The sequence below is a fragment of the Poecilia latipinna genome, unplaced genomic scaffold (genome assembly GCF_001443285.1).
Source record: "Poecilia latipinna isolate Pla-1442-1.1 unplaced genomic scaffold, P_latipinna-1.0 Scaffold821, whole genome shotgun sequence".
Taxonomy (NCBI): Eukaryota; Metazoa; Chordata; class Actinopteri; order Cyprinodontiformes; family Poeciliidae; genus Poecilia; species Poecilia latipinna.
The window spans coordinates 71,854-93,683 of NW_015113437.1; the positions used below are offsets into that span (position 1 = coordinate 71,854).

Sequence of the window (21,830 nt, forward strand, 5' to 3'; positions counted from 1 at the left end):
CCCCCCCCCCTTTTCCCCCTTTCCCCCCGATCTCTTTGATTTTTTTTGACACCGCGTTTTTTTTTTTTTTTTTTTTTTTTTTTACATTTTATTTGATTGTCTTAGCTTACAATCATGTTTAAACAACCTGATGTGAAGGGTAATTATTCCATGAGAGCCAACAACCATATCACGCTTACAGTCGCAACACAAACATAACTTTTCTTATCCTCAAATTAAACTATGTTCAAAATTCATAAGTCGGCACACTGACCTATAGACTTGAGCAAAATATTTATCTCTCATCATGATACCATTAGCACTGCCCTTCACATCAAACCATTTCTGGAACTACTCTGTCAGCTTTCATCAGGCTTACCAGCTCACATCCACTGAATAAAATCCAACACTCTTCATACTGAAGGGTGTTGTAAGGGTTTACTTGAATTCTCTGCAGTCTGCTTATAATATAACTGTATAACTGTATAATTATAATTCAGAAGTTACATTATCAGAAAGAGAAGCATGAAATACAGTTTAACTTAACTTGATAGGGTTTGCCAGAAAAGTGTGGAAAATAAAAACACAAAAATGGTTAATATTGATAAGATCCAAAAAGTGATTAAAAGTATTTAGCATTTGACTCTTGTCGTTTTGCTTGGGGTTTAAATTAGTTTTTGAGTTTTATTTTTTTCTAAACCTGTCTTGATTTTGCTCCTTAATTTCATGGGTTACTGTTCTTTTACTGGTTTCTACGTTCACATATAAGCCTCAAGTCAGTGGTGTCCAACGTTTTCCACTAATCTGGGAAAAAAAAACAAAAAAACATCATTACTCTTTTTTTTTCTATTTGGTTTCTAGATCCAAGTCAAAACACAGAATACTTTGGGCTCCCACCATTACCAAGGCATATATATGTAATTAATAGGGCAATTTGTGATAGTCTATATGTTTTTGTTTTGTTTTGTTTTTATCTTTCTCAGCTACATGAAAAATGGTCACTCTTTATCTATCACTGAACTTGTAAACCAAACATTTTACTGTCCAAGTGCCTATGCTGGTGGACTAATTTCAAATTTTAGCATACTCTTTGGGAGTCACACTAAAGAAGGAACGAAAGGGTAAACCTATTTTATTCTGTCTTTTCATTGGTTTATTTTTCTGACTGCCTTCACCATAATGACTCGTAGTGCGACTAAAAAAGGCACTGATATCTCCCTCTGGTTTTTGTAGTGATTAAACTCGATTGTGTTAATTAAAGCTCGACTTTCTGAGCTTGGTTTATACATTTTTTTCATTCTTAAAATGTATTTTAAGCTATCATATTGGATTTTAAATTAATGAACAGTTATGTCTAAATGGTTTAATTATTTGTTAAATCGGGGATTTTGAAGCAAATTTCAGTGATCCACTTCATCATTAAAAAATAAATCCCACAAAAAATGGTAGTGATTTTCTGACAGATTTTCTATCAAGGACCAGTCAGACCATACTGTTTCAGCAGCAACAGCATACACTCCCAAATATGTAGAGCAGCTCTTATTTTAAACAAGACACTCAGAAATATAGTGCAGTCAATAAAATCAGCCACAGATTTGCACGTTATAGGGTGTTTATCACATTTATTGTGCACATGTGTGTGAGAGAGGAGACTGTGTGGGTGAAACTCATACTACACATGTGGTGGAGCGTGTAAAAAACAATAGATGATGGATGAAACTCATTGTGTGCATTGTCCTTTACTCTGCGTGTGTGTGTGTGTTTGGACTGGGGCTGAACAGCCGGGGGTTGGGACGGTATTAAAGTGGGAGTTACTGGTGTGGAACAGACCACATGCTCCATCTTGATTGGCTCATTTTCACCCAACAGTGTAATTTTTCCTTCCTATCCCTTATTTTCCTCTTGGAACAATCACGCCCTCATTTCCTCTAATGTTCAGTGAGGATGTGGTTCAAATAGAGTTTTAAAGTTACACAATATCCAGAAAACCTCCCGTAAGCCAAAACAACGATTCATCTTAACTATTTTTTTTTCTCCTACACCATTAAGTTCCCAGTGAGATCCACACTGCCACCCACTGGCTTCATTATGACCACCTATGTGGTCTGTCTGGTTTGCACTTGGCTCATCTCCACCTTTGTTTTAAACACCTGCCACAACAGCGCATGTGTCTGTTCAGTGTTACTCCAGTTTTAGCTCCTTAAGTCACAGAAAAAAAAAAAAAACAACAGACCGATAATGAACAATTGTGCTAAAATGAGAACGAGGGGATAAAAGAATGCGATGCGAGGGGGGCCCGGGGAGCGGGAGGTGAGGGGAAGAGCTGGGGGGAGGTGAGGAGACGCTGCAGGATCTGGAGGCAGAGAGATAACAGCTCCCCCTCTCTCTGAGTCGTCATGTGAGCGTCGTGTCGCAGCGAGCATCTGGCTGATAAAGATAGCAGGGACCACTGCAGTAATCTGCTCGGCACACAGCAAACGCAAACACACACACACAGAAATCCGTGAAAGACACACTTTATCAATTTACAGGTTTATTCAGGTGAGGTGGTCATCTGAACCTGTAAACTCAGTAAACCAACAACCAGATGGTATTAAAGAAAATAAGCTGTCCAGCTCTGTGTACAGGGACCTAAAGCAAACCTTTGGTCTTTACAGGGAAACTGATGCCCACTTATGTTAACTAGACATGTCTGAATTAACCAAAGGCCTTATTTTGACTAGAATGAAACTATTGTTTCTAAGCGGGTAATATGAGCATCCCCTACCTATCTGAGGTTTATCATTCTTTTGAGGGAAAAGTGAAAGACGTTTCAAACAAGCCGCCAATCTTTCTGAAGCTGAGGTCCTAACAAGTCCACCTCAAAGCCCATAAATGAGAAAAAAGGAACTCAATTAACTCCATTGAATGTTAAGCTTTGTGTTAGGACAATCAGAAAACAAATTTTCAGAAGGGTTAAATGAGAATCATTTGCATCTCATGAACCACAAGACTTCTTGAACAATAATGACTGATAAGATCAGATTCGAACGGCATATATGTAATGCTAAGCTCATCAGCACATACACGTCAAACACGACTTGCCAATTACCCTGCACGATGGTGGAAGACGTATGGCTTGCTTTGCAGCCACAGCGGACATTTTGTATGCAATATTTTTGACTCAGTGACTGCAAAGTATTCTAAAGTCAAATGTGAAACAATTTGTCAGACATCTGAAGCTTTGTCCAGACTGGGGTAAAAACAAAATGATCTCACGAACACCAGCAAAATCCACAACAAATATGCTAAAAAAAAAAAGAAAGAAAGAAAGAAAAGAAAATAGGGACCCAGTCATAGTGCAGACCTCAATCTAATAGATTGGAACCTAAAGACAACTGAACAGAAAGAAATGTCTCCATTACATCAATGAGCTGAAGTAGTGTTGGGGAGGGGTGGAAAGAGAGTGAACCAAAGTCCAGATAGAGAGAACTGGGACTAATCAGAGTGATTGCTGGTAAAGGTGGGTCCACCTGGAGCCGGATCATGAGATGGATGTTTGACATTTCTCTGTATTACATCCCAATCTGTAAAAAAAAACCCGCTAAGATTTAAATATGGGAATCATTCTTTACCACATCTGAGTAAAGGCAATGATAAGATTCAGTTCCCCATTGTTGCATTTACCAATGACACCACAAGGAAAGATAACATCTAAATAGAGTTTCATTTGGTTCCCAATAGGGAAAAAGAGAGGTAATTAAATCTGACTTGGATCAATTGAATTCTTTAAAATTCACTCCACCACAAACAGGAAGATGCATGAATAGGAGGGGCTGTGGGTGTTGGTGAAGGATGACGAGGTGAGCACTGAGGCAATAATTACCAATCTCCCACCACAATTGACCTAATTTACCACATTTTTCTGCATGCATCACTCAACCTTTGCAGCCCAAGCTAGCCTGCACCATGTCACCATTTGTGCATTTAAACGCGCTTGCCTGAGCCACAAGTTCATAGAAAGTGAAGACGGGGTTGCAGGACAATGACATGCAGATAATGTCTGGAGAGTGTCGACGCCTGTCATCGCTCTCTGACCGCCAGCTACAGACGACGCCTCTGATGCATGGCGCAGAGGTCTCAGTGGGGACAGAATAATGAGGGGACGATAAAGTGGGGCTATGCTGTGATGACAGTTTACACTGATATGACCAGAAAATGTTCACTCTTGAAAAGAAAAAACGAGGTAGAGGAGTTTGTCTGAATTGTTCCGATTTCGGATAAACAGCCTTGGAAGAAGAGTAGTAGTAATATTATAAACTCAGATAACTACACAGTAGAAGAACTGGGGATCAAGCTTATTAATTCTGGTACAAACAGGTACAAACTCTTAACCAGTTTTGTTGGAAAATATGATTTACATTGTATCGCATGGCATAAAGGAGAGATCACATGTGTACATCTTTACAACTGCCACAGTATAAGTGTGTAGTAGTTCTATAAATAACTTACTGATATACTGTACTGACATATTGCCAATTTACAAGGAAAATATACAAGTAACAGCTTCCTCTCTCATGACATCTAGGAGGCCATTTGTTGTCAAACCATATACAGCTCCATGTTGAAACATATATAAACTATGTGTTTTATTCTGCTGACATAATACATATACGTAATTGAACATATATGCAGCCCTCATAAAGCTTGTATATATCTGATTCACTTTAAATTATTTCATGAAGCAGCTTTCTTTTTTTTTTTTTTTTTTGGTAATTTCTGCTTCTTTTTTCACATTGTGAAAAAGAAGGAAAAAAAAACGAACAGAAGAAACTGACAAATAAGGTAGGAACGATTGGTAACCTACCAACAGTGGCTAAAACACTTCAGCTGAAATCTGCTTCTGAACTTCCGATGAGTGCTAAGTCAAATGGGGCATTACATTGTCTTCAATAAGTCTAGCTGACACTTGATCACTAATCAAACATTGTAAAAGACTCAGATTAGCAAAAGCTAGACTGAAAAATTATACTCTAGAGATTCTTTAAAGCATAATTTGAAATTTATCCATTATGAGAAAGACATCAAAAAGCGTTTCTGATGTATTTTTGGGAATTAGGACGAGCTTTACATAATGACGATGGTTTAATATATAATTCATATTATTATTATTATTATTATTATTATTATTATTATTATTATTATTATTATTATTATTATTATTATTATTACCACCTTATTATTACCTCATTTTTCTTTAATCTTTATTTCAATTGTGGAAATAGACACAAAGTTGAAGATATGATTCACATCTCTAGGAAAGGACCTTTATACCTTTATCTCTTCAGAAAGCAGATGTTTTAAAAATAAAAGTAAATTGTTAAAACTTTACTGGTTAGAAAAACAAAATATATTTAGTTTTATTTTAAACTATGATTACTGTTACGCCTGTAATAATGTCAAATGTGAGGACACAAAAAATCTGAGCTTTACATTTACACGTATCCATCAGCTCATTTTTCCTGCCCTCGGTTTGACTGGCATTTTCTCTCTGTCTGCTTTCTGACATTTTCTTTTAATTTATGACACACAGATCTAAAATTCTGATTATATTTTGTGTATACTTTTTGTAGTTTTCATTTGACTTGAACCGGTTTGCTCATTAAAATATATCTAATTGCTGATCAGTTCAAATAAACCACTATTGTCTAGACCCACTTAATTATGCGTGGCCCCCGGGACAGGTGCCTATCTCCCACAGTCACTGCGAACAGATTAGCCACTATGAATAAAGAATTGATGTGCATGTAACTGAATGTTATAATTTTGAGATTCTGATTCATTCAAATTTGATGTGCTACTCACGATATGTTATTCCTTAAACTACAGACAAAATAATATTTCTGATATGTATTGCAAAAATGTATTTTCTAGGGACATCAGTGAATGTAAATCTGTAGAGTTTGCATCACAGACACTGATGCCTTTTCCCACAACCTGCAGAGAACCACCAGTGGAGGTTTAGTTTGTTTTTTGCACAGTAAAACCTGCAGATATGAGTCAGTAAAAGGACGCCTTCAGCTTGATGTGGTGCCAGCAGGGAGATGCATGTGTGAAGCTTTGGAAAATGTCCCAAGCTTGGCTGGTTCCAGTTCTCATGTTCACGCTGTATTACCTCACCAAGCGTGACCTACTCCCACGGTAGAGCCGAGGCCAAAATGACACAGATTTCCACCATCCACACACATAGCAAAGAGCAAGGAGACGGCACACAAGGAGGGCAGAGGGCGCCCATGTGTGTATCGGTGTGAAAAAAAAACAAAAAAAAAAAACACGTGAAGCAAATTTCTCAATGCAGACCTGGAGTAATGGACAGCATAGTTTCCTGAGGTAAACACCATAGAGCAGAAACTGAGTGAAGAGTTTCAAGGAATGAGTTCAAGTACATTGTGTTGTTACTGAGAGATTGGAGCATGAGATGGGTAGATGAGTTAGAGATTTGTCTACACTGTTACAATAAAAAAAAAATTGAAGCACTCTAACAAGTATGATCAAGACTGAAAGAATAAGATTCCAAATAAAAGTGATTGAAATTAGCTTCCTCTGTTGGACAACTGAGCTACACCTTGAAAACAAGGTGAGTAGAGTGTTCATTTTATTAGAATGCAATGGATCCCTGTCTTTTTGTGGCTCAGTATAATTATAATAATACTTCACGTATTTGCACATTTTTCTGTCATGTAGCTGAAGTTATTTGTGCATAACTTTGGAAGTGGAAATAACTAGCCGCTATGCTACTTGGCAGGCTATTGGCTGGCATTCGCAAAGCAACCAACTCATGAGTTGCATTTATTTTCCATGATGATGATTGTCTGTACTCACCAGAGCAGAAATAAATAAAAAAAAGACTGTCAATGTTAGCTTCTGTAGTAGAGCTAAGATGATTTTCACTGGGGATAATAATTACATGACATTTGATGGTTGAAGTATGAAAATAGCCCGTAAGGGGTCGTAAGAGGTCTCAAGTACTCACGGATTTTAACTATTTAAGGAGGGTTTACCAGAAATTGTGAACAGTAAAGTGTAAGATGTACGTGTTGTTACGGTAAAGATATTCTGTGACAAAAGACTAAAAAGACCAAGACTTTTTTTCATTATCTTTGTTATATTTGGACTTTTGACAGCCATCTTGTGAATTTACCATTGAAAGGTTTGAATAAATCACTGAAAATGCTGTCTATTTTAGAGGGGAATTTGCATAACTTTGCAACAAACTGTGATCTGAAGCGACTTTGTGTTAGCCTCTGGAAAAATAAGCCTTCACAGCTTTTGTGGCATCAAAGCCAGCTGATGAGCATTCAGCATGAAACATAATGGACTTCTCTTATCTGGATATAAATGTTAAAAGCTTAGTGGGCCCAGCACACAGCCCTCAGGTATATCTTATTTTCTCATAACAGCACAAATGTTTTGCAGTCGACTCTCTCTGTGGGACTTTGCATTAATTTTAAAGGCTGAGGGGAATGTTTATTAGACTGAATTATGCTGACGGGAATTACATAAAATGGATCTGAGAGGGAGATCAATCAGTGATAGGCATTTACCTCTTCTGCGTGGATGTGGTGTTTATATCCGCTTAGCTTTCCTCAGCATCTGATAGCACCGACGCTTTAATTTGCTGAGCCGGAACGTTCAGGTCACCTTCAGCGCTGAAACACTGGAGTTTTTCTTCATCTGAGATAATTCCTCTCTGGGGTCGAATGCTTCTGATAGCAGGCAGTCAGAGCTACATGGCAACAATAGATCATTTCTCTCCTCAAAATGTCCACCATTTCTCTGTCACAACTTTAGGACTGCGGCAGTTATGGTCGGCTAAAGGCAATCGAACGATCACCGCAGCTCATTGAGAGCTCAGCCATGTGGAACAAAGCAAAAGCTGAAGAAGATAAGGCAGGCCCATTCTGACTGTCAAACACAGAGCAAAGAAGAAAATGTATGCAAAGCTAACTTTTGGTGCCATGCCATCGACTCAAACTGCACTGCACAGGAGCCACAGAGGAAGCGGAAAAAAAAAAAAAAAATCCCTTTTCACACCAGGCTCATTCAGTGATTTCTATTCAAGGAAATGTAGCTGCAGCGATAATCACAGAAAGTTCAAATTAGCGTTCTACAAATGACTATTACATCATTCTTCACCGCTTTTTTATCAAGCCACCCAAAAAGATTAAAAAAGCAACCTTAAAATCCTCTAAAAGATCTGTTCAAATTCACTTCAGCTTCACATTCATAACAGGTATTTTATGTGACTACATAAAAATGTAAGAACCATTAGGCAGAATCTTGACAATCTGAAAGACTTAATCCATTAGAAAAACATGAATATATAAATAAAATAAGCAATCAGAGGACAAAGGCAGCCCACTTTACAGCGATATAAAAGTGCAGCTGTGACAGATGCTGCAGGTTGTTAGCATACATTGCTAAAAGGTGGTTTGAATGACTTTGGTTTAAAGAAAAAAGTTTGAGACCAGTAAAGCTGTCTCCTGTGAAGCTCGTCTAACATCCCGTCTATTTATTTATGCCTCATTCAGAGGTCTAATTCAGGTTGGCATCATTAACAGTGATGATATCTGGGGAATAACCAGGATTTGTATGCATCTCTGTCAAAATAGGAGTGCTCTGGAGCATGCAGGTGTGTGTTAATATAATGCCAATAACGAAATACACCTGCAAGCACCTTTGAGAAGGAACAGTTGCCAAAACTCAATCTGGCAAATGATATAATATAAATCAATATTTCATGTCCTTTAATCTATAAAGATATAATTCTCAAATGGAAAACATGTTTGCTGCAAATTTTGTAAAGAAAAATCACAAAGTATCTGTTCAGAGAAATATCAAAATACCTAAAACTCATCAGAATATACTGGTCTCAGGCTGCAGGTTAAATGTTCATCATGGCAACACTAAATACATGTCTGGCTTGGAACAGTTGAAGGACAAAGCCTCTTCTATATGAAAAGCACAATTTAGGATTGCAAAGTTGCATCAATGTGAAGCAAAAGATAGAAGCTTCATCTGCTGGTCCATCATTGACCAGTTGGATAAGGATTCATTGTAGTTCATTCCAACATGTTCTTTAAAATTAAAACCACATTCCAGTCTTTGTCTTTACACAGATATACAGATAAAAACATGCCATGGCATGTTTCATCAACCATACTGGTAATTCACCATGACTATAAAGTTCAAACATCATGCCATACATTCCACAGTTACAGGTTTTAAGGTCATGAGGTCATGAGCTGCAAAATTAATTTCCATTTCCAAAGTCAAAATATCAAAACATAACCATCTTTCAAGTATGAATGCAGGTCAAAAGATGCAGACCAAGGTTGGTCACAAGTGGTTATATAACAAACATAAAACATGGGCTTCTCCTGAGTCTCCTGCTCAAAAATGTGTTCATGTGGTGAAGATTTACAAGGCGATTTGTAAAGTGAGAAAAAGGAAATCAGGAGAAACATTGTTCAAATGGTAATTCTTTTAAAACCCAAACAGATCAGCACCCTAACACTGAACATGGACGCCTAATTCGGTTATAAAACGAGAGCGCAAAGTGAGTTAGGGGGGATTAACTGACACAAACCATGAAAAAATATGACAAAAAATAAAAAAAATATTTAATTTTGCTCCACCACTCTTAAAATAGAGGGAGAAGTTAATCAACTTTCTCACTTGCTCAGGTTCCAGGGATTCATTGGTTAAAGTATCCCACTCACACAAAAATTGTTGGTGTACAGTAATGTACTTCATCACAATGCTCCTGTAAAAACCTCTTCATTGTCAAGGTGTAAAATACTAAATAAAGTTGTATATTACCTAAAATATATTACAAAAAAAATGAAGGACGCTTTATTTTTTTTCTCAAAGTGGACCAAAGAAGGTAAATCAGAGTAAAAAGCAGGAATGAAACATGGCCGAAGGAAAACAGTAAAACAAGTCAAGTGAATACAAGAGATATATCAAACATGAAAATAAAAATGAGAAGCAGAATGTTGACTTGGAAAAGATGAATGATGCGGTCTAAATGAAATGTCATTCCCAGTAATGGGAAAAAAGAAGCCATGCCAGAAAGCAGGTCACTAAAATAGCAAAAGATGTATTTAAGCAGTGTTGCCTGAAGCACAGTCGTTTGACAGAACTGTTAGCATTAACTTTCAGGAATCAAAATAAATGGAAGCAGGGCAGAAGGGGCGGAAAGGGAGAAAAAGAAAAATGCTTTGGGTTTGTGTGTAGCCCGGCCGGGATCGGCACAGTAAAATAGATGCATTCATGCAATCAGGAAAGCAGACACCTTTCCAAACACTCGAGCGTATTTTTCTTTTGTTTCGCATTTGTGACTTCATTAAATTATATAGCAGCCATAAGCAGTTTGTGAGATCTCAGCTTTATTATTTAGTACAACAAAACTCAGAGCAGTTTGTCGTCTTCAGTCGTCACATCAGTAAATTCAGCACCACGGATCAGACGGAGCCTTTGAAACACACACAATGTACACACAGCCCCTGGCACAAATCAATAGGAGGAGGATGAAATGCACTTCCATTTAATTAAGATAACCAGCACACTCCCTCATAATCTCTCCTCCTCTTCCTCCTCCTCCTCCATCTTTCTCTCCCTCCTATGCTGCTGCCCATGTCAATCCCCTCAGGGGGGGCGAGCTATGTTGTCGCTCGGAATCTGGATTTAATCGTTTTTCAGATCACCGCCATGTTTTTTTTTTTTTTTTTTTCCCCTTAAGATTGCTACCAACGCCCCACCCCCCGCCTGAAACATCGTCTAGGGAGCGCTCTGCTGCTGAAATATGTTTGCTCCAGGGCAATTTGACTGTTGGGGTTGACATCTTTGACCAAATAGGTTACAATCACAACCTTGTGGGCCAGCAGAGCAACGCTGGAGAGCACTGGAGTGTTTGCAATAACCAGCAACTGGAAAAGGCTAAGGCACAAAGAAGAGAAAAGCAAGAGTCAATGACTCAGTGCTCCACTGTAGTGCTATGACCAGAAAGGAGTTCCACTCAACCAAGATTTTAAATCCTGTTGTTTCTGAAACATTTAACCATAAACACTCTGATATTGAATGAGGATTATTTGTGAATAACAAATATGCCTCCAGACGCCACCCCACTGCTGTTCTTATTTGGGATGTACCACAAAGGGCATACACAACAACTTTACAAAATGTGCAGAAACAGAACACGCCTTCGCCGGACTGGATCTGTGTTTTTATTTCAGTGGCAGAAACTATTTGTGTGGACAGCAACAGTGACCAAAAGGTCTTTTTTCAAGTCTGGAACCATGGTGGCTTTGTTTCAAGCAAAGGAGTACAACATGCCATATACACTTGAAATTTAGACACGTTGAAATATTTCAGCATACACAAATCCATTTCTCGTCTATCCCCAAAAAACAGCAATGACATTATTCTGGGGCAATGAATCAGTCTTTAACTGATTCATTGCGAATAAAAATGGGCCTGTGGAGAGCTCACATTTTGTTCCGTCACTCACCCAGGTCCACCTGGGCAACTCTGCAATCATATGCAGCTCAAACTGGGTGTAATCGCCACATACCAAAACAGAACTCAAATAAAAAAATGTTCAGAGTGTAGCAGGTTGTGACTTCCAAACGGCTGGAGGATTGCTGCATCGATCGGCTGCTGCATGAAGTCCGAGAGGCATTTCAACACTTTACAACAGAATGTGCTTATGCTGTTGTTAATCTCACGAGGAGTCAGGAGCATTTGTAACATGGGGAGACACATTGGTTAGGGCAGGAACGACTAAAGCACTTCTCACAAGGCTATCTCTATTTCTCAAAAAAAAATAAAAAATAAATAAAATCATCTATTTTGAGAATTAGAAAATTCCACATCCAGCGCAGATGCTGACGCACGACTGCAATTTAATCATTTATAATGCAGTTGAAGTAACTTTCAGTTAAATATTGTGACGACAGTGGTTAGTATAGACTGAATTAGTGTTGCACAAAAAAAAAATGAAAAAGAGGTTGCATGTGATCACAAACCTTCCAATTGCAAGGCAACCACTGAGCCACAGTTACCAGATTAATCAAAAGCACTCCACCTGTATCCAAGTGTGGTCTATGTTCAATCATTCAGAGTGGAATCTGTCCGAGGTGAAGTCTAAAAGCATAATTTGACATTATGCACTGATACTATTGAGTTGTCAGTCCTGCCATGTTGACGTCTGAGTGTGTTTGAGACAATTCCCAGCACTCATCATCTCCCGATTGTCAGCCTCCTCAAGGTTACCACGAACACACCCCTCTAAGGTGCAATCAAGCCTGATTAGCTGATTAGCATACTACTTGATGATCTTTTGCTGCACACTCATACCTGCTCACTTTGCACACATGTAGACACAACACCCACACATGCTACAAATATGAGGGCAAATGTTGATACATTAATTAGATGACTTTTATTACACAGAATTGAGAAGATTTTATTTCATTGAAAGATCAGCCTAATTTTTAAGACGTTTCAGTGGGTAGGTGTTGAGGTTAGCAGGTTTAGGGTTAGAATATAAGAGAACGATCCAAAGAAAGAATTGGGAGTGGTGGGGCCTGAGAACTGCAGCTGGATTCTTCTACATGTTATTTAAACGTCGGTGCACACCAGCCCCACTCTGACTATACGCTGTCACCATATTCCACTTAAAACCCCAGTAAACAACCACTGATATAATAAAAACATCAACAAAGACCCTACAGAACCATCAACATAGAGATTTTTTTTTTTTATAAAATTGTGTGAGAACACTCTCTAAAGTAACTAAAACAATGATGTAGGCATTGCAAGACATACAGTACATCACCATTTTCTTCCTAAAAATATTTTCCATATAATCTATAAAAATCTAACCTAGGATCTTAATGTTTCCCCAATGATCAATGGTATTTAACATTTCTACTTATTGCTGATCAGATCAAAACACAATTTTGCCATACTTTATTTAATTTTTGTGTCACGGGAAATTGAGCGGCTTCAAGACTCAATATGTCGGTTTTCAAGGTAGTAGTTGTAGTACTATTGAGTGTTTTTTTTTTTCTATTCTGTTGTCATAGCATAGTGTTCTCCATTTTGTCTGAGTCTGTTGTTTTTGTTCTCACTGCTGTTTCTTGGCAAACCGGCTGTGCCAGCAAACACTCTGCGCAGTGTGGTGCCACGGAGCAGCTCGCCAAGACGGGTCAAAGTCACATGACCATGTGTGACTGTCTTTCAGTTTCTAGAGGTCTTCCATATTTTATTCAAACATTTCCATAAATATGGCTTCTTCCATACAGACATCCACTGTTATTTGGCACAAACAGCAGAATACTTGGTGACAAAATAAAGGAGTTAGAATTTATAGAAAAATTTACTTTATATTTGGAAATTATCCCAACCATTCAGAGGTCAGATCTTAAACCACTGTCCAGTTGCAGATTTTAGTATGCCGCCTCGGTTTTGTCCAGTAAACCTGTCCACCTTCCCCCTCTTCAACATCGGTGCTGGGTGATCCCAGTCTGGCTCATTTATCAACACTCAGTCAAGCGAATAGATCCCAACTGTCCAAGTGTTCTTGAACCCCAGTAAGCCACCCAGTCATGATCTCCTTAATAAACGGGTTCACTGAATTCTGCTACTGGGAGATAACTGTCTTAATCGCTGTTTTAAACACATGATCTTTTTTACTTTAATAGTTTGTCATCATTCCATGTTTCTCAGATCCTTCTTCAGGCAAAGGACCAGATTTAGTTGAGCCTTATTCACGCATTTTCATGGTGAGTGTCACGGTGCCCCTCCAGGATCAATTTCTGAAAACCTATTAAGTTTGTTTGTTAGTATTTGAGTATTCTCAGCCATCAAATGACAGAAATGCATTATTAATCTCTAGATCAACACTAACTGCAACAAAGCAAATCACCTTGGACTCTTTTAGTTGGAAGATAAATCTTTTTATTTTATTTTAGAGGTGATGTAAAGCACTGAATTCACAATTTTACTATGGTTATGATGCTTTTTCAAGCTGTCCCTAGTTTGATGATGAACATGCTGTACACATTTCAAGAAAAATTGCAAAGATCTAGCTACTAAATCATCTGCACATCACTGTGTTTCTGCTTGATTCCTGTGAACACTCATGCAGATGGTGTGCTTAAACCAGAGGGAGGCGATAAGACGGCGAGACTCAACTGAGAACGGAGCTAATCAAACTGAGAAGAGACAAAACTGTAACTGATTAAAGAAACTGCTGCAGGTGAAAGAGAGGCAAAGAAAGGATGAGCTAGTTAAGGCGGAAATGAGGAGGGAAAATAGAGAAGATGCAGCAGGGGATGAGAGACACTGCCAGATAAGGGGAAATGAACATTTCAAAAAACAAAAAAAAGAATCAAAGAGAAATCTAAAAGTTAATATAGAGAACTTAGTTTGAGCTCATAACAGTAAATTATGACCCTTCTGAAGCAGAGACTGTTTCTTATCTCATTTTTCCTCTGCCACTAGTACGATGGCATGCAAACAATGGAGCCTCCCGTGTGCCGAACAGGCGACAACACGGATCCTGCATGTGTGCAATACCTAATAATGGCAGCCATCTCGCTGAGGGATTAGACACAGCAACAAAGACATATAAGAGCCGAGGTGAGGGAGGGGAGTGGAAATCTCTGGGAGCAGAAATCGTCAGAAGAGAGCACCGGGCTTAAGTACGGGGGAAGCCATTTTGGGTGCACAACTAATCACGCCAACAGGAAAGAGGTCTAAATGTGTTACAAACACAAGCCACCAGCCTTTGTCCTTTCTGAAACAAAGTCTGCATTTTCCACGTTATCCAGTACAATGATTTTCATGTAAAAAAGACAAAGGATTGCATCTTTAATATCACTAGATAAGGCATGGACACATAATGACAAGCCAATCATCTAACAACAATTTTTTAAGCCATTATCCAATTTGGATTCAGTTCTATCTTAAAATTCCAGTTTTCATCATCAGACATTCAGATGTTTTCACAAATTGAGCTTTTTTTTTTTTTTTTTTTTTTTTTTTATAAATTTTCAAAGAATGTCTGGACATCAATTAGGATTTACAAAAAAATAAAATAAAATAGTTGCAGACTTGGATAGCTTGCCATTTCTACAGAGCTAGCTTCATTTTTACCTGATTAACCCAAACAAAGATTTTCTCTTAATAGTTATGGAAGTCTTTAACATCCTCGGTTCAAAGGGTTTAACTCTAAAGTTAAAACCAACTAATCTTTACCGTGAAGCATTTCTGCCAGCTTCTTCCTACTCGCCCTCCTGTGCATTATAAAAGATTGTATCTAACCTCCTTTAGAATATAACAGTTTGTATGTATTTTAACAATTCCAATGTTTTTAGTGATATTTCCTGAATCCAAGTAATCACACAAAAGCATCACTGCAGACCACTATGTATTTACTGAAGTGAGATGTGGATAAAAACAGGTTTATCTGCGGATTGAGATGGGGAGCAATTCCATTTCTAAGCCTCCACGCCTTAAAAGCATACTATGATGGGAATCAACATCCAGCCTAAACCCTCCAAATATTTCTTGGGAAATTACTAATTAACTACTAACTTCTCTCTTTTGTAGTTTTTATCACTGCTGTTTACATGATGTCATAAAAACATAGAAATGCATGTCCAGTCATAGAAATGCCTCAAGTAAGCAGGATATTCTCAGACAAGTTTCTGACAGAAATAAACCGTGAGCATCTCACAAATCCTGCAGAACACAGCTGCTGAGTGGACACTTTGGTTTGCAGAAAGCAAAGCTGGAGAGGGTTTTTTTCTGAAAACTGATCTGCTGTGCGGCCTTCCTGCACACACTTAAAGCCTTTTAACAAATCATGAAACACACTCAAACACACACAGAACACACAAAAGCAAGTCTCTTTTCTCCCCCTTTCATTTGCTGCTGGCTTAATTACTCACTTAATACAAGCACCCTCAGTGAGAAAGCATTACAGAACACAGACAAGTAAACACATTAAAACATCTAACACGTTCCACTCAAACACTCACAGAGCAATCGCCGCTTTTCATACTGGTGGAAAAGGAAAGATTTTGAAAAGCCTGTACCTTTGCTTTTAGCTAGAAGAGCAGCAGCAGCAGCAACAGCAGGAGGAGGAACAGAGAGTCCACAGCCGAGACGGGCCAGGCAGGGAGGAAGAAGAGGATGGAGTGTAAGTTCATGAGGGTTAATCAGTGAACAGAGCATATCTCAAACATTTAAAACATGCAAACGCAGCAGGCAATAAGGAATCCTGGAACAGGCTATTACAGCTTGAATGAAAGCATTTGAAAATAACGTTCTGTTCAACTTGGACAGCACAGAATCAACACATGCAGGCACTCTGTTCTGCAATTACATTTAAATGACATTTACCCTCCATCTTTTGTCAACTTAAAAAAAAAAAAAAACAATAAAAAATGTTCTATTTTGTATTATTACAAGCTGGAATTACAATGGCAGTTCAGTGGGGGTTTCTAAATGTCCCTCATTGATATAATGAAACTAACACTTTTTGGGATCTTCCATTTAGTCAGCAGCCATCTGAGCCTACACCCAAGGCTTTCTTTGCTACTTTGGAACTTGACCCATGTAGGCAGACCTCAACCTCTCCGTTTAGCTTGGTCAAAGTGTAAGAGACCAGGGGCCCAACAAAGCATTCACAGCTGTAGAGCAAACGGATCTATTGGTTTATTGAAAGCTGACCAGACCATGAGGAGCACTGAGCTAGATTAAAGGTGACCTAGTCTGGAACCTATCACTTATTTCTAATGTGAAAAAAGTGAGCATTTTTACAGATGTTTCAAATGCATCTTGCTGCAGGGAGAACTTTCCCCACTCGTTGGATGCCTACGACTTACAAATGAAGTCATGTTCTGCCTGAAAGATCTCAGATTTGTCTACAAGTGACTCACCTTCTGCACTTATTGTCTCTCCGTACAGAAGCATGCACTTCCATAGATAGCACTCACCTCACCAAAACATGCAGCTTCACACCAGAATCAAACACAAAGAATATTTTGTAGAGAAGAAGTAAAGAAGGTGTACCTTGTTCTGCCATCATGTGTGCGAGGCCTTGAGAGGAAGAGAAAAGGAAATGAAAGAGAGACAGAAAACACTCTGATTCAATACTCTGCGGTATTGGGACGAAACATGCTTTCAGAAGGGAAAGCATGACATCCGAACACAATCACTTTCCAAAGCTTCCTGTGTCTGAGCAGGAGGCTTCCTGGGAAAAATTCACACTTTTAAAGAATACTTCAACTGGGAAAGCGGAACCAGAACTGACCTGGTAAAGCAACCGGTACATCACATAACTGTAGGATTTTAGTTTTGGGAGCAAAAACAAGTTTTGAACATTGTTATTGTCTTTGAGATAGAAAATAACTAAAATATCATCACAGCTACAGCTGTTTCTAAAATATAGATGAAGATTGTTATCTAGACCTGTATTTGTTTGTCTTCAGGGTAAAAGGTACATTTCTTAGTTTGAAACTACAGTGACAGTGGCAAAGCCTTCTAGAGTCATTAGTACCATTCTGTCTTTTGTTCTTGTTTCTTTAGATTTGTTGCAGCTTTATATTGTTTTAAACCCTGGAAAATAATGTCTCAAATCATAAAATGTCACAGATTAACATGGCATTCAAGATCATGGTGATGGGATGGAAACTTCTGATTGCAACTGCACACACTAAACATAATTTTGGGTTCAAAAACTGCAGAATAAAGAAGCAGCAGCATTTTTCCACAGTAATAACGTGGTACCACTGAACAACAGAACTGGGACTGGTCTTCAACTTATTATTTATTTTTTTTTTTTAAAGGAAAAGCTTTGGAACATTTTAGAAAATAATTTTACAAAAAGCTTTAAAACGTAAGGGATTTAAAATAAATGCATGTCTATTTTGGGCCAGAAGTTGCTGTTTGATGATGTACCTTTTAATGATAAAAACATTTAAAAACTTGATTTTTTTTTAAATTCCAAAGGAATGAACTGACTTCTCATAAAAACTAAATGCCTCTGCAGTCACATGTCCCTTTTTAAGACTGTGATGTAGCTGTGAACCCTTAAGTCAAATATATTTGTTTAAATATTTGCAACTGCACAATGTATTCTTTCTGACTGGTCGTTTCAGGTCCCATTTCAACTCACCTGGTATGGTCTTCCTGACCCCTGCAATGAAAGGAGACGAAGAGAAGAAGCAAAGAAACCAGCATTAGAAACACACTTTGCACTTGCATGATGAATGTCATGCAACTTTTAAAACACGTTACAGTCAATGCAAATGGTTGGCAGTTTGCACAATCATTTGCATCTGCTACACAGTCCAGCTTCTCAACAGTAAGGAGAGAAAGAAACAACTTTTGATTTATGACATTTGGATAGAAGAAAAAGAAAATGACCCACTGCTGCCAGATTACTCAACTAAAGAAATTATGCATTCAATATAAAGGAAATGTTCCCAGCAACAAGTTTGATAAAAAGCCATGCACAGTTCAGATGCTGTTGAATTTTCTGTTTTTGAACCCACAACTTAAGAGCATTTGATATCAGCATTAAACATTTCATATCAAACATTGAGCTTTGGATACATGATTTATTGTTATTTAAGCCCAAAGATAGCTTTAAATTACACTATGTGGACAATTTTCATCACAAAATTGAGTTTTACTTGGGCTACAGAGGAGTTTCTATTTTATTGAGCTCCTGAGAGGCAACGTGGCTGCAGAATAAAATGAACAGTAATCGACTTGAGATGCATTAAATGTTCGGAGCATGGACTAATTGGGCATGTTATGGTGTTAATATGTGAACACAAGCAGATGGTGGTTGATTTGGTATGCATTAGATATTAATTCAGTTTCAACTGAGCAGCTCCAACATGGAAGAGGTCCAGTTACTTTGGAGAAAAGACATGTGTGATCGGAAACCTACTAATTTTGTGATTTTTATTTCAATTTTATAAACATATCTCTGTTTGGGATTTGCATGTATTGAACACCACACACAAATATTACAGAAATAGCCAAGATAATAAACAGAATAATATTGGGATTGCTTTTTGGACATTTTCTCTTTGTTCAAGTGGAAAAACCTGACAACATTTCAGCTCATCTCACATTTTACGTCTTTGTACGGAATGATCTCCAGGCTTGCAATGCTTTGAGTTTCAGGTAAAAACAAAAGGTCCTGATTTACATCAAGACAACATTTACTGACCACACTATCAAGCTTTACTGAGTGATGCTTATCTTTAAAATCAAAATTAAAATTATGGACCTGTGGACACTTCCCAAATGTTCAGAGGACAATCTGAGAAAATTGCACAAAACTTCATTCTGGCTTGAGGTCCTTGCTGAGATTGATGAAAGAACTCGCTGCTGTTACTCTAAGCTGCCAAATGAAGGAGAGACAACAGAATGGCGGTCAACTAAACAGTCACAAATCACGAGTGTGTGTTAGAGAGGATGCACAAGATATTAAAAGTTTGGAAAATGGTACATATAAAATAAAATGTAAGCTTTTAACACTTGCTCTTATTATCTCATGATTTTTCTGGCAATCCGAGATTTAAATTTATGAAATGCAAATCTTGCCGTTTTCTCTATAACAGGGTCTTTCGCTACGACCCAGCACTCGGCCGGATTGTGTCTCTGTGATGAACAGCTGGATTCAGTCCCCTCTCTTTGCTGCTCTGTCATTTTCTTCTCCATCTTGACCTACTTCCTCCGACAATTTCCTCCCCCTTGCATTGTGCCGCTTTGTAGCATCAGATTTTGGTGAGACAGCAAGTGAGATAAAGCTAGTGAAGCCATAAATATTTAATGAAGGTAAAAGCCCGGAGAGCAGTCAAATAATCGCAGGTATTTCTAACTCGTGCCTCCAGCTGCACACTGAGAAATGCCTCCTGATTAATTTCACGCAGATCATCTCACCGTGTCTTAGACAAACTTATTTATTCATCAGTGGACATATAATCCAAGTGAATGTGCTTGATTCTCTTTTACCTCTACACCCAAAAGGTGAGGTGAGGATATCTGGGGATTAGAGCTCAGAGTGGATTACCTAAAGGATGATTCATGATGGAATTCAGAAACTGGGAAAGCGTAATTATTCAAGAGGTATTTCACCACTGTCGGATTATTAACAATGACATCTGCAGATAAATATACCAATTACTGTGAATGCTCATCACCGTCCCAAGGCTTCAGGATCTCTGATTTCACCAGCAGCCATGTTTCATGTTGATATGAACATATGGACAGCTGGAGGAACAGCAAGGAAGGCCTGCTGAAGCCATCTGGTGTCAATGGGTGTGAAACTGGACAGTTTCAGAGGACAGTTGAGACGGTGAACACTGTAAGTGTTTCACCTTCAGCTTAAACAACTCAGCAATCTGATAGCAGTTATTGTGTTTAACTGGCCACAGAAACATTGCTGATCAGAGTGGCGTACGGTCGATTAACGCTGATTTAAAGAAGACATACTGTGAACACCACTCTTTATCAGGGGGTTTGTTAAAGACAATCAGTGACCCAACAGCGTTGTGAATACCAAGGAAGAGACCAGACGGTTCATGGAGAAAGTTCTGGAGAAGTAAGTTTGAAGCATCTTTGTATGATGAAACAATAATGCCAGTTTTGACTATATCAGACAACTCTGTTCAATCCATCACTTGAAAAGAGTATGGCACAGCTTCAAACCATGTGTGGCTTTTGTAATAATTAAATATAAAAGGAACGTCTCCCTGTCAAATTTGGAAAATATTTGTTTGGACCCCCCCACATTTACACTACTTCACCTAATGTAGCTCATGTTGTTTTGCAAAACAATTAATTCAACAAACCGCAAACTCTCCAGGTTTTCCTGGTCGCCTACAACAACCCACCAAAACAAATAGCTACTCCGAGCATAAACTACAAAGGTAATCGCTAACGGCTGCTAAAAACAGGAAAAGATAATGGCAGTCGTATTGATATCTTATATTGTCTGGCTTGTGTCATGAGGTGACAGAATATTCTGTTTAGCTACACTTTGTTCAGTTGTTGTTGTTCAGTTGGAGTAACTGCAAAATATATAATTGAACTGCAGACGTGTGCAAAGCGTCTTTGCTGGAGAGAAGTTGATTATTTTTCAAAATAAAATTCTCCACAAACTACTGTTAAACCTTAAGAGACCAGTCAAGTCACCATGAGCCACACAGGAGAAACAGAGAAGTTGCATGCAAATTTAGAGCCGCACATTAACCACCCCTGCTTTAGCTAATGTGCCAGACTAGCACACATGGGATGTGTCAATGCCAATCAGTGGGTTTCTGGTTCAATCCCCACTCCATCCATTTCTGCCCGCAAGACACTTCATGCGCTTTGTCTGCTGGTGGTGGTCAGAGGGCCCCGTGGTCCCGGTCCATGGCAGCCTCACCTCGGTCGGACTGTCCCTGGGCAACTACGTCAACAGTCCAGTAGCTTGCCACCATTAGCATGTGAATGTGTTCACAAATGGGTGAATGACTGAATATAGCTAGAAGAGCTTTGGGGCCCTCTGAATATGAGAAAGCGCTAAACGGCTCCAGGTCATTTACCATTTTAAAAATGTTATTGAGGAGAATTTGTCGAAATTGAAATTTGAACAGCAGCTCATGCCTGGAAAAACATATATGAAACACAGAGAGGAATTACTAAGGTAAACGCACAATTAAGACCAATTGTAGTTATAGAAACTAAATATCTTTCAACTTTATATTTTAGTCTCAATCTTTCAACCTACAGTC

At 38.4% G+C, this 21,830-nt stretch overlaps 1 protein-coding gene across 2 annotated transcripts in view; it reads right to left on the reverse strand.

Annotated features, from left to right (window-relative positions):
- The window catches only part of nrxn3a (neurexin 3a), a 104,698-nt gene that overhangs the window by 59,408 nt on the left and 23,460 nt on the right, over positions 1–21,830 (reverse strand). For both annotated transcript variants that reach the window (XM_015047345.1, XM_015047344.1), the window contains exons 3-5: positions 18,212–18,232; positions 17,107–17,133; positions 16,128–16,139 (exon numbers count right to left, since the gene is read on the reverse strand). In XM_015047345.1, the coding sequence (XP_014902831.1) occupies positions 16,128–16,139; positions 17,107–17,133; positions 18,212–18,232 (60 nt within the window). The remainder of the gene's footprint in view (positions 1–16,127; positions 16,140–17,106; positions 17,134–18,211; positions 18,233–21,830) is intronic.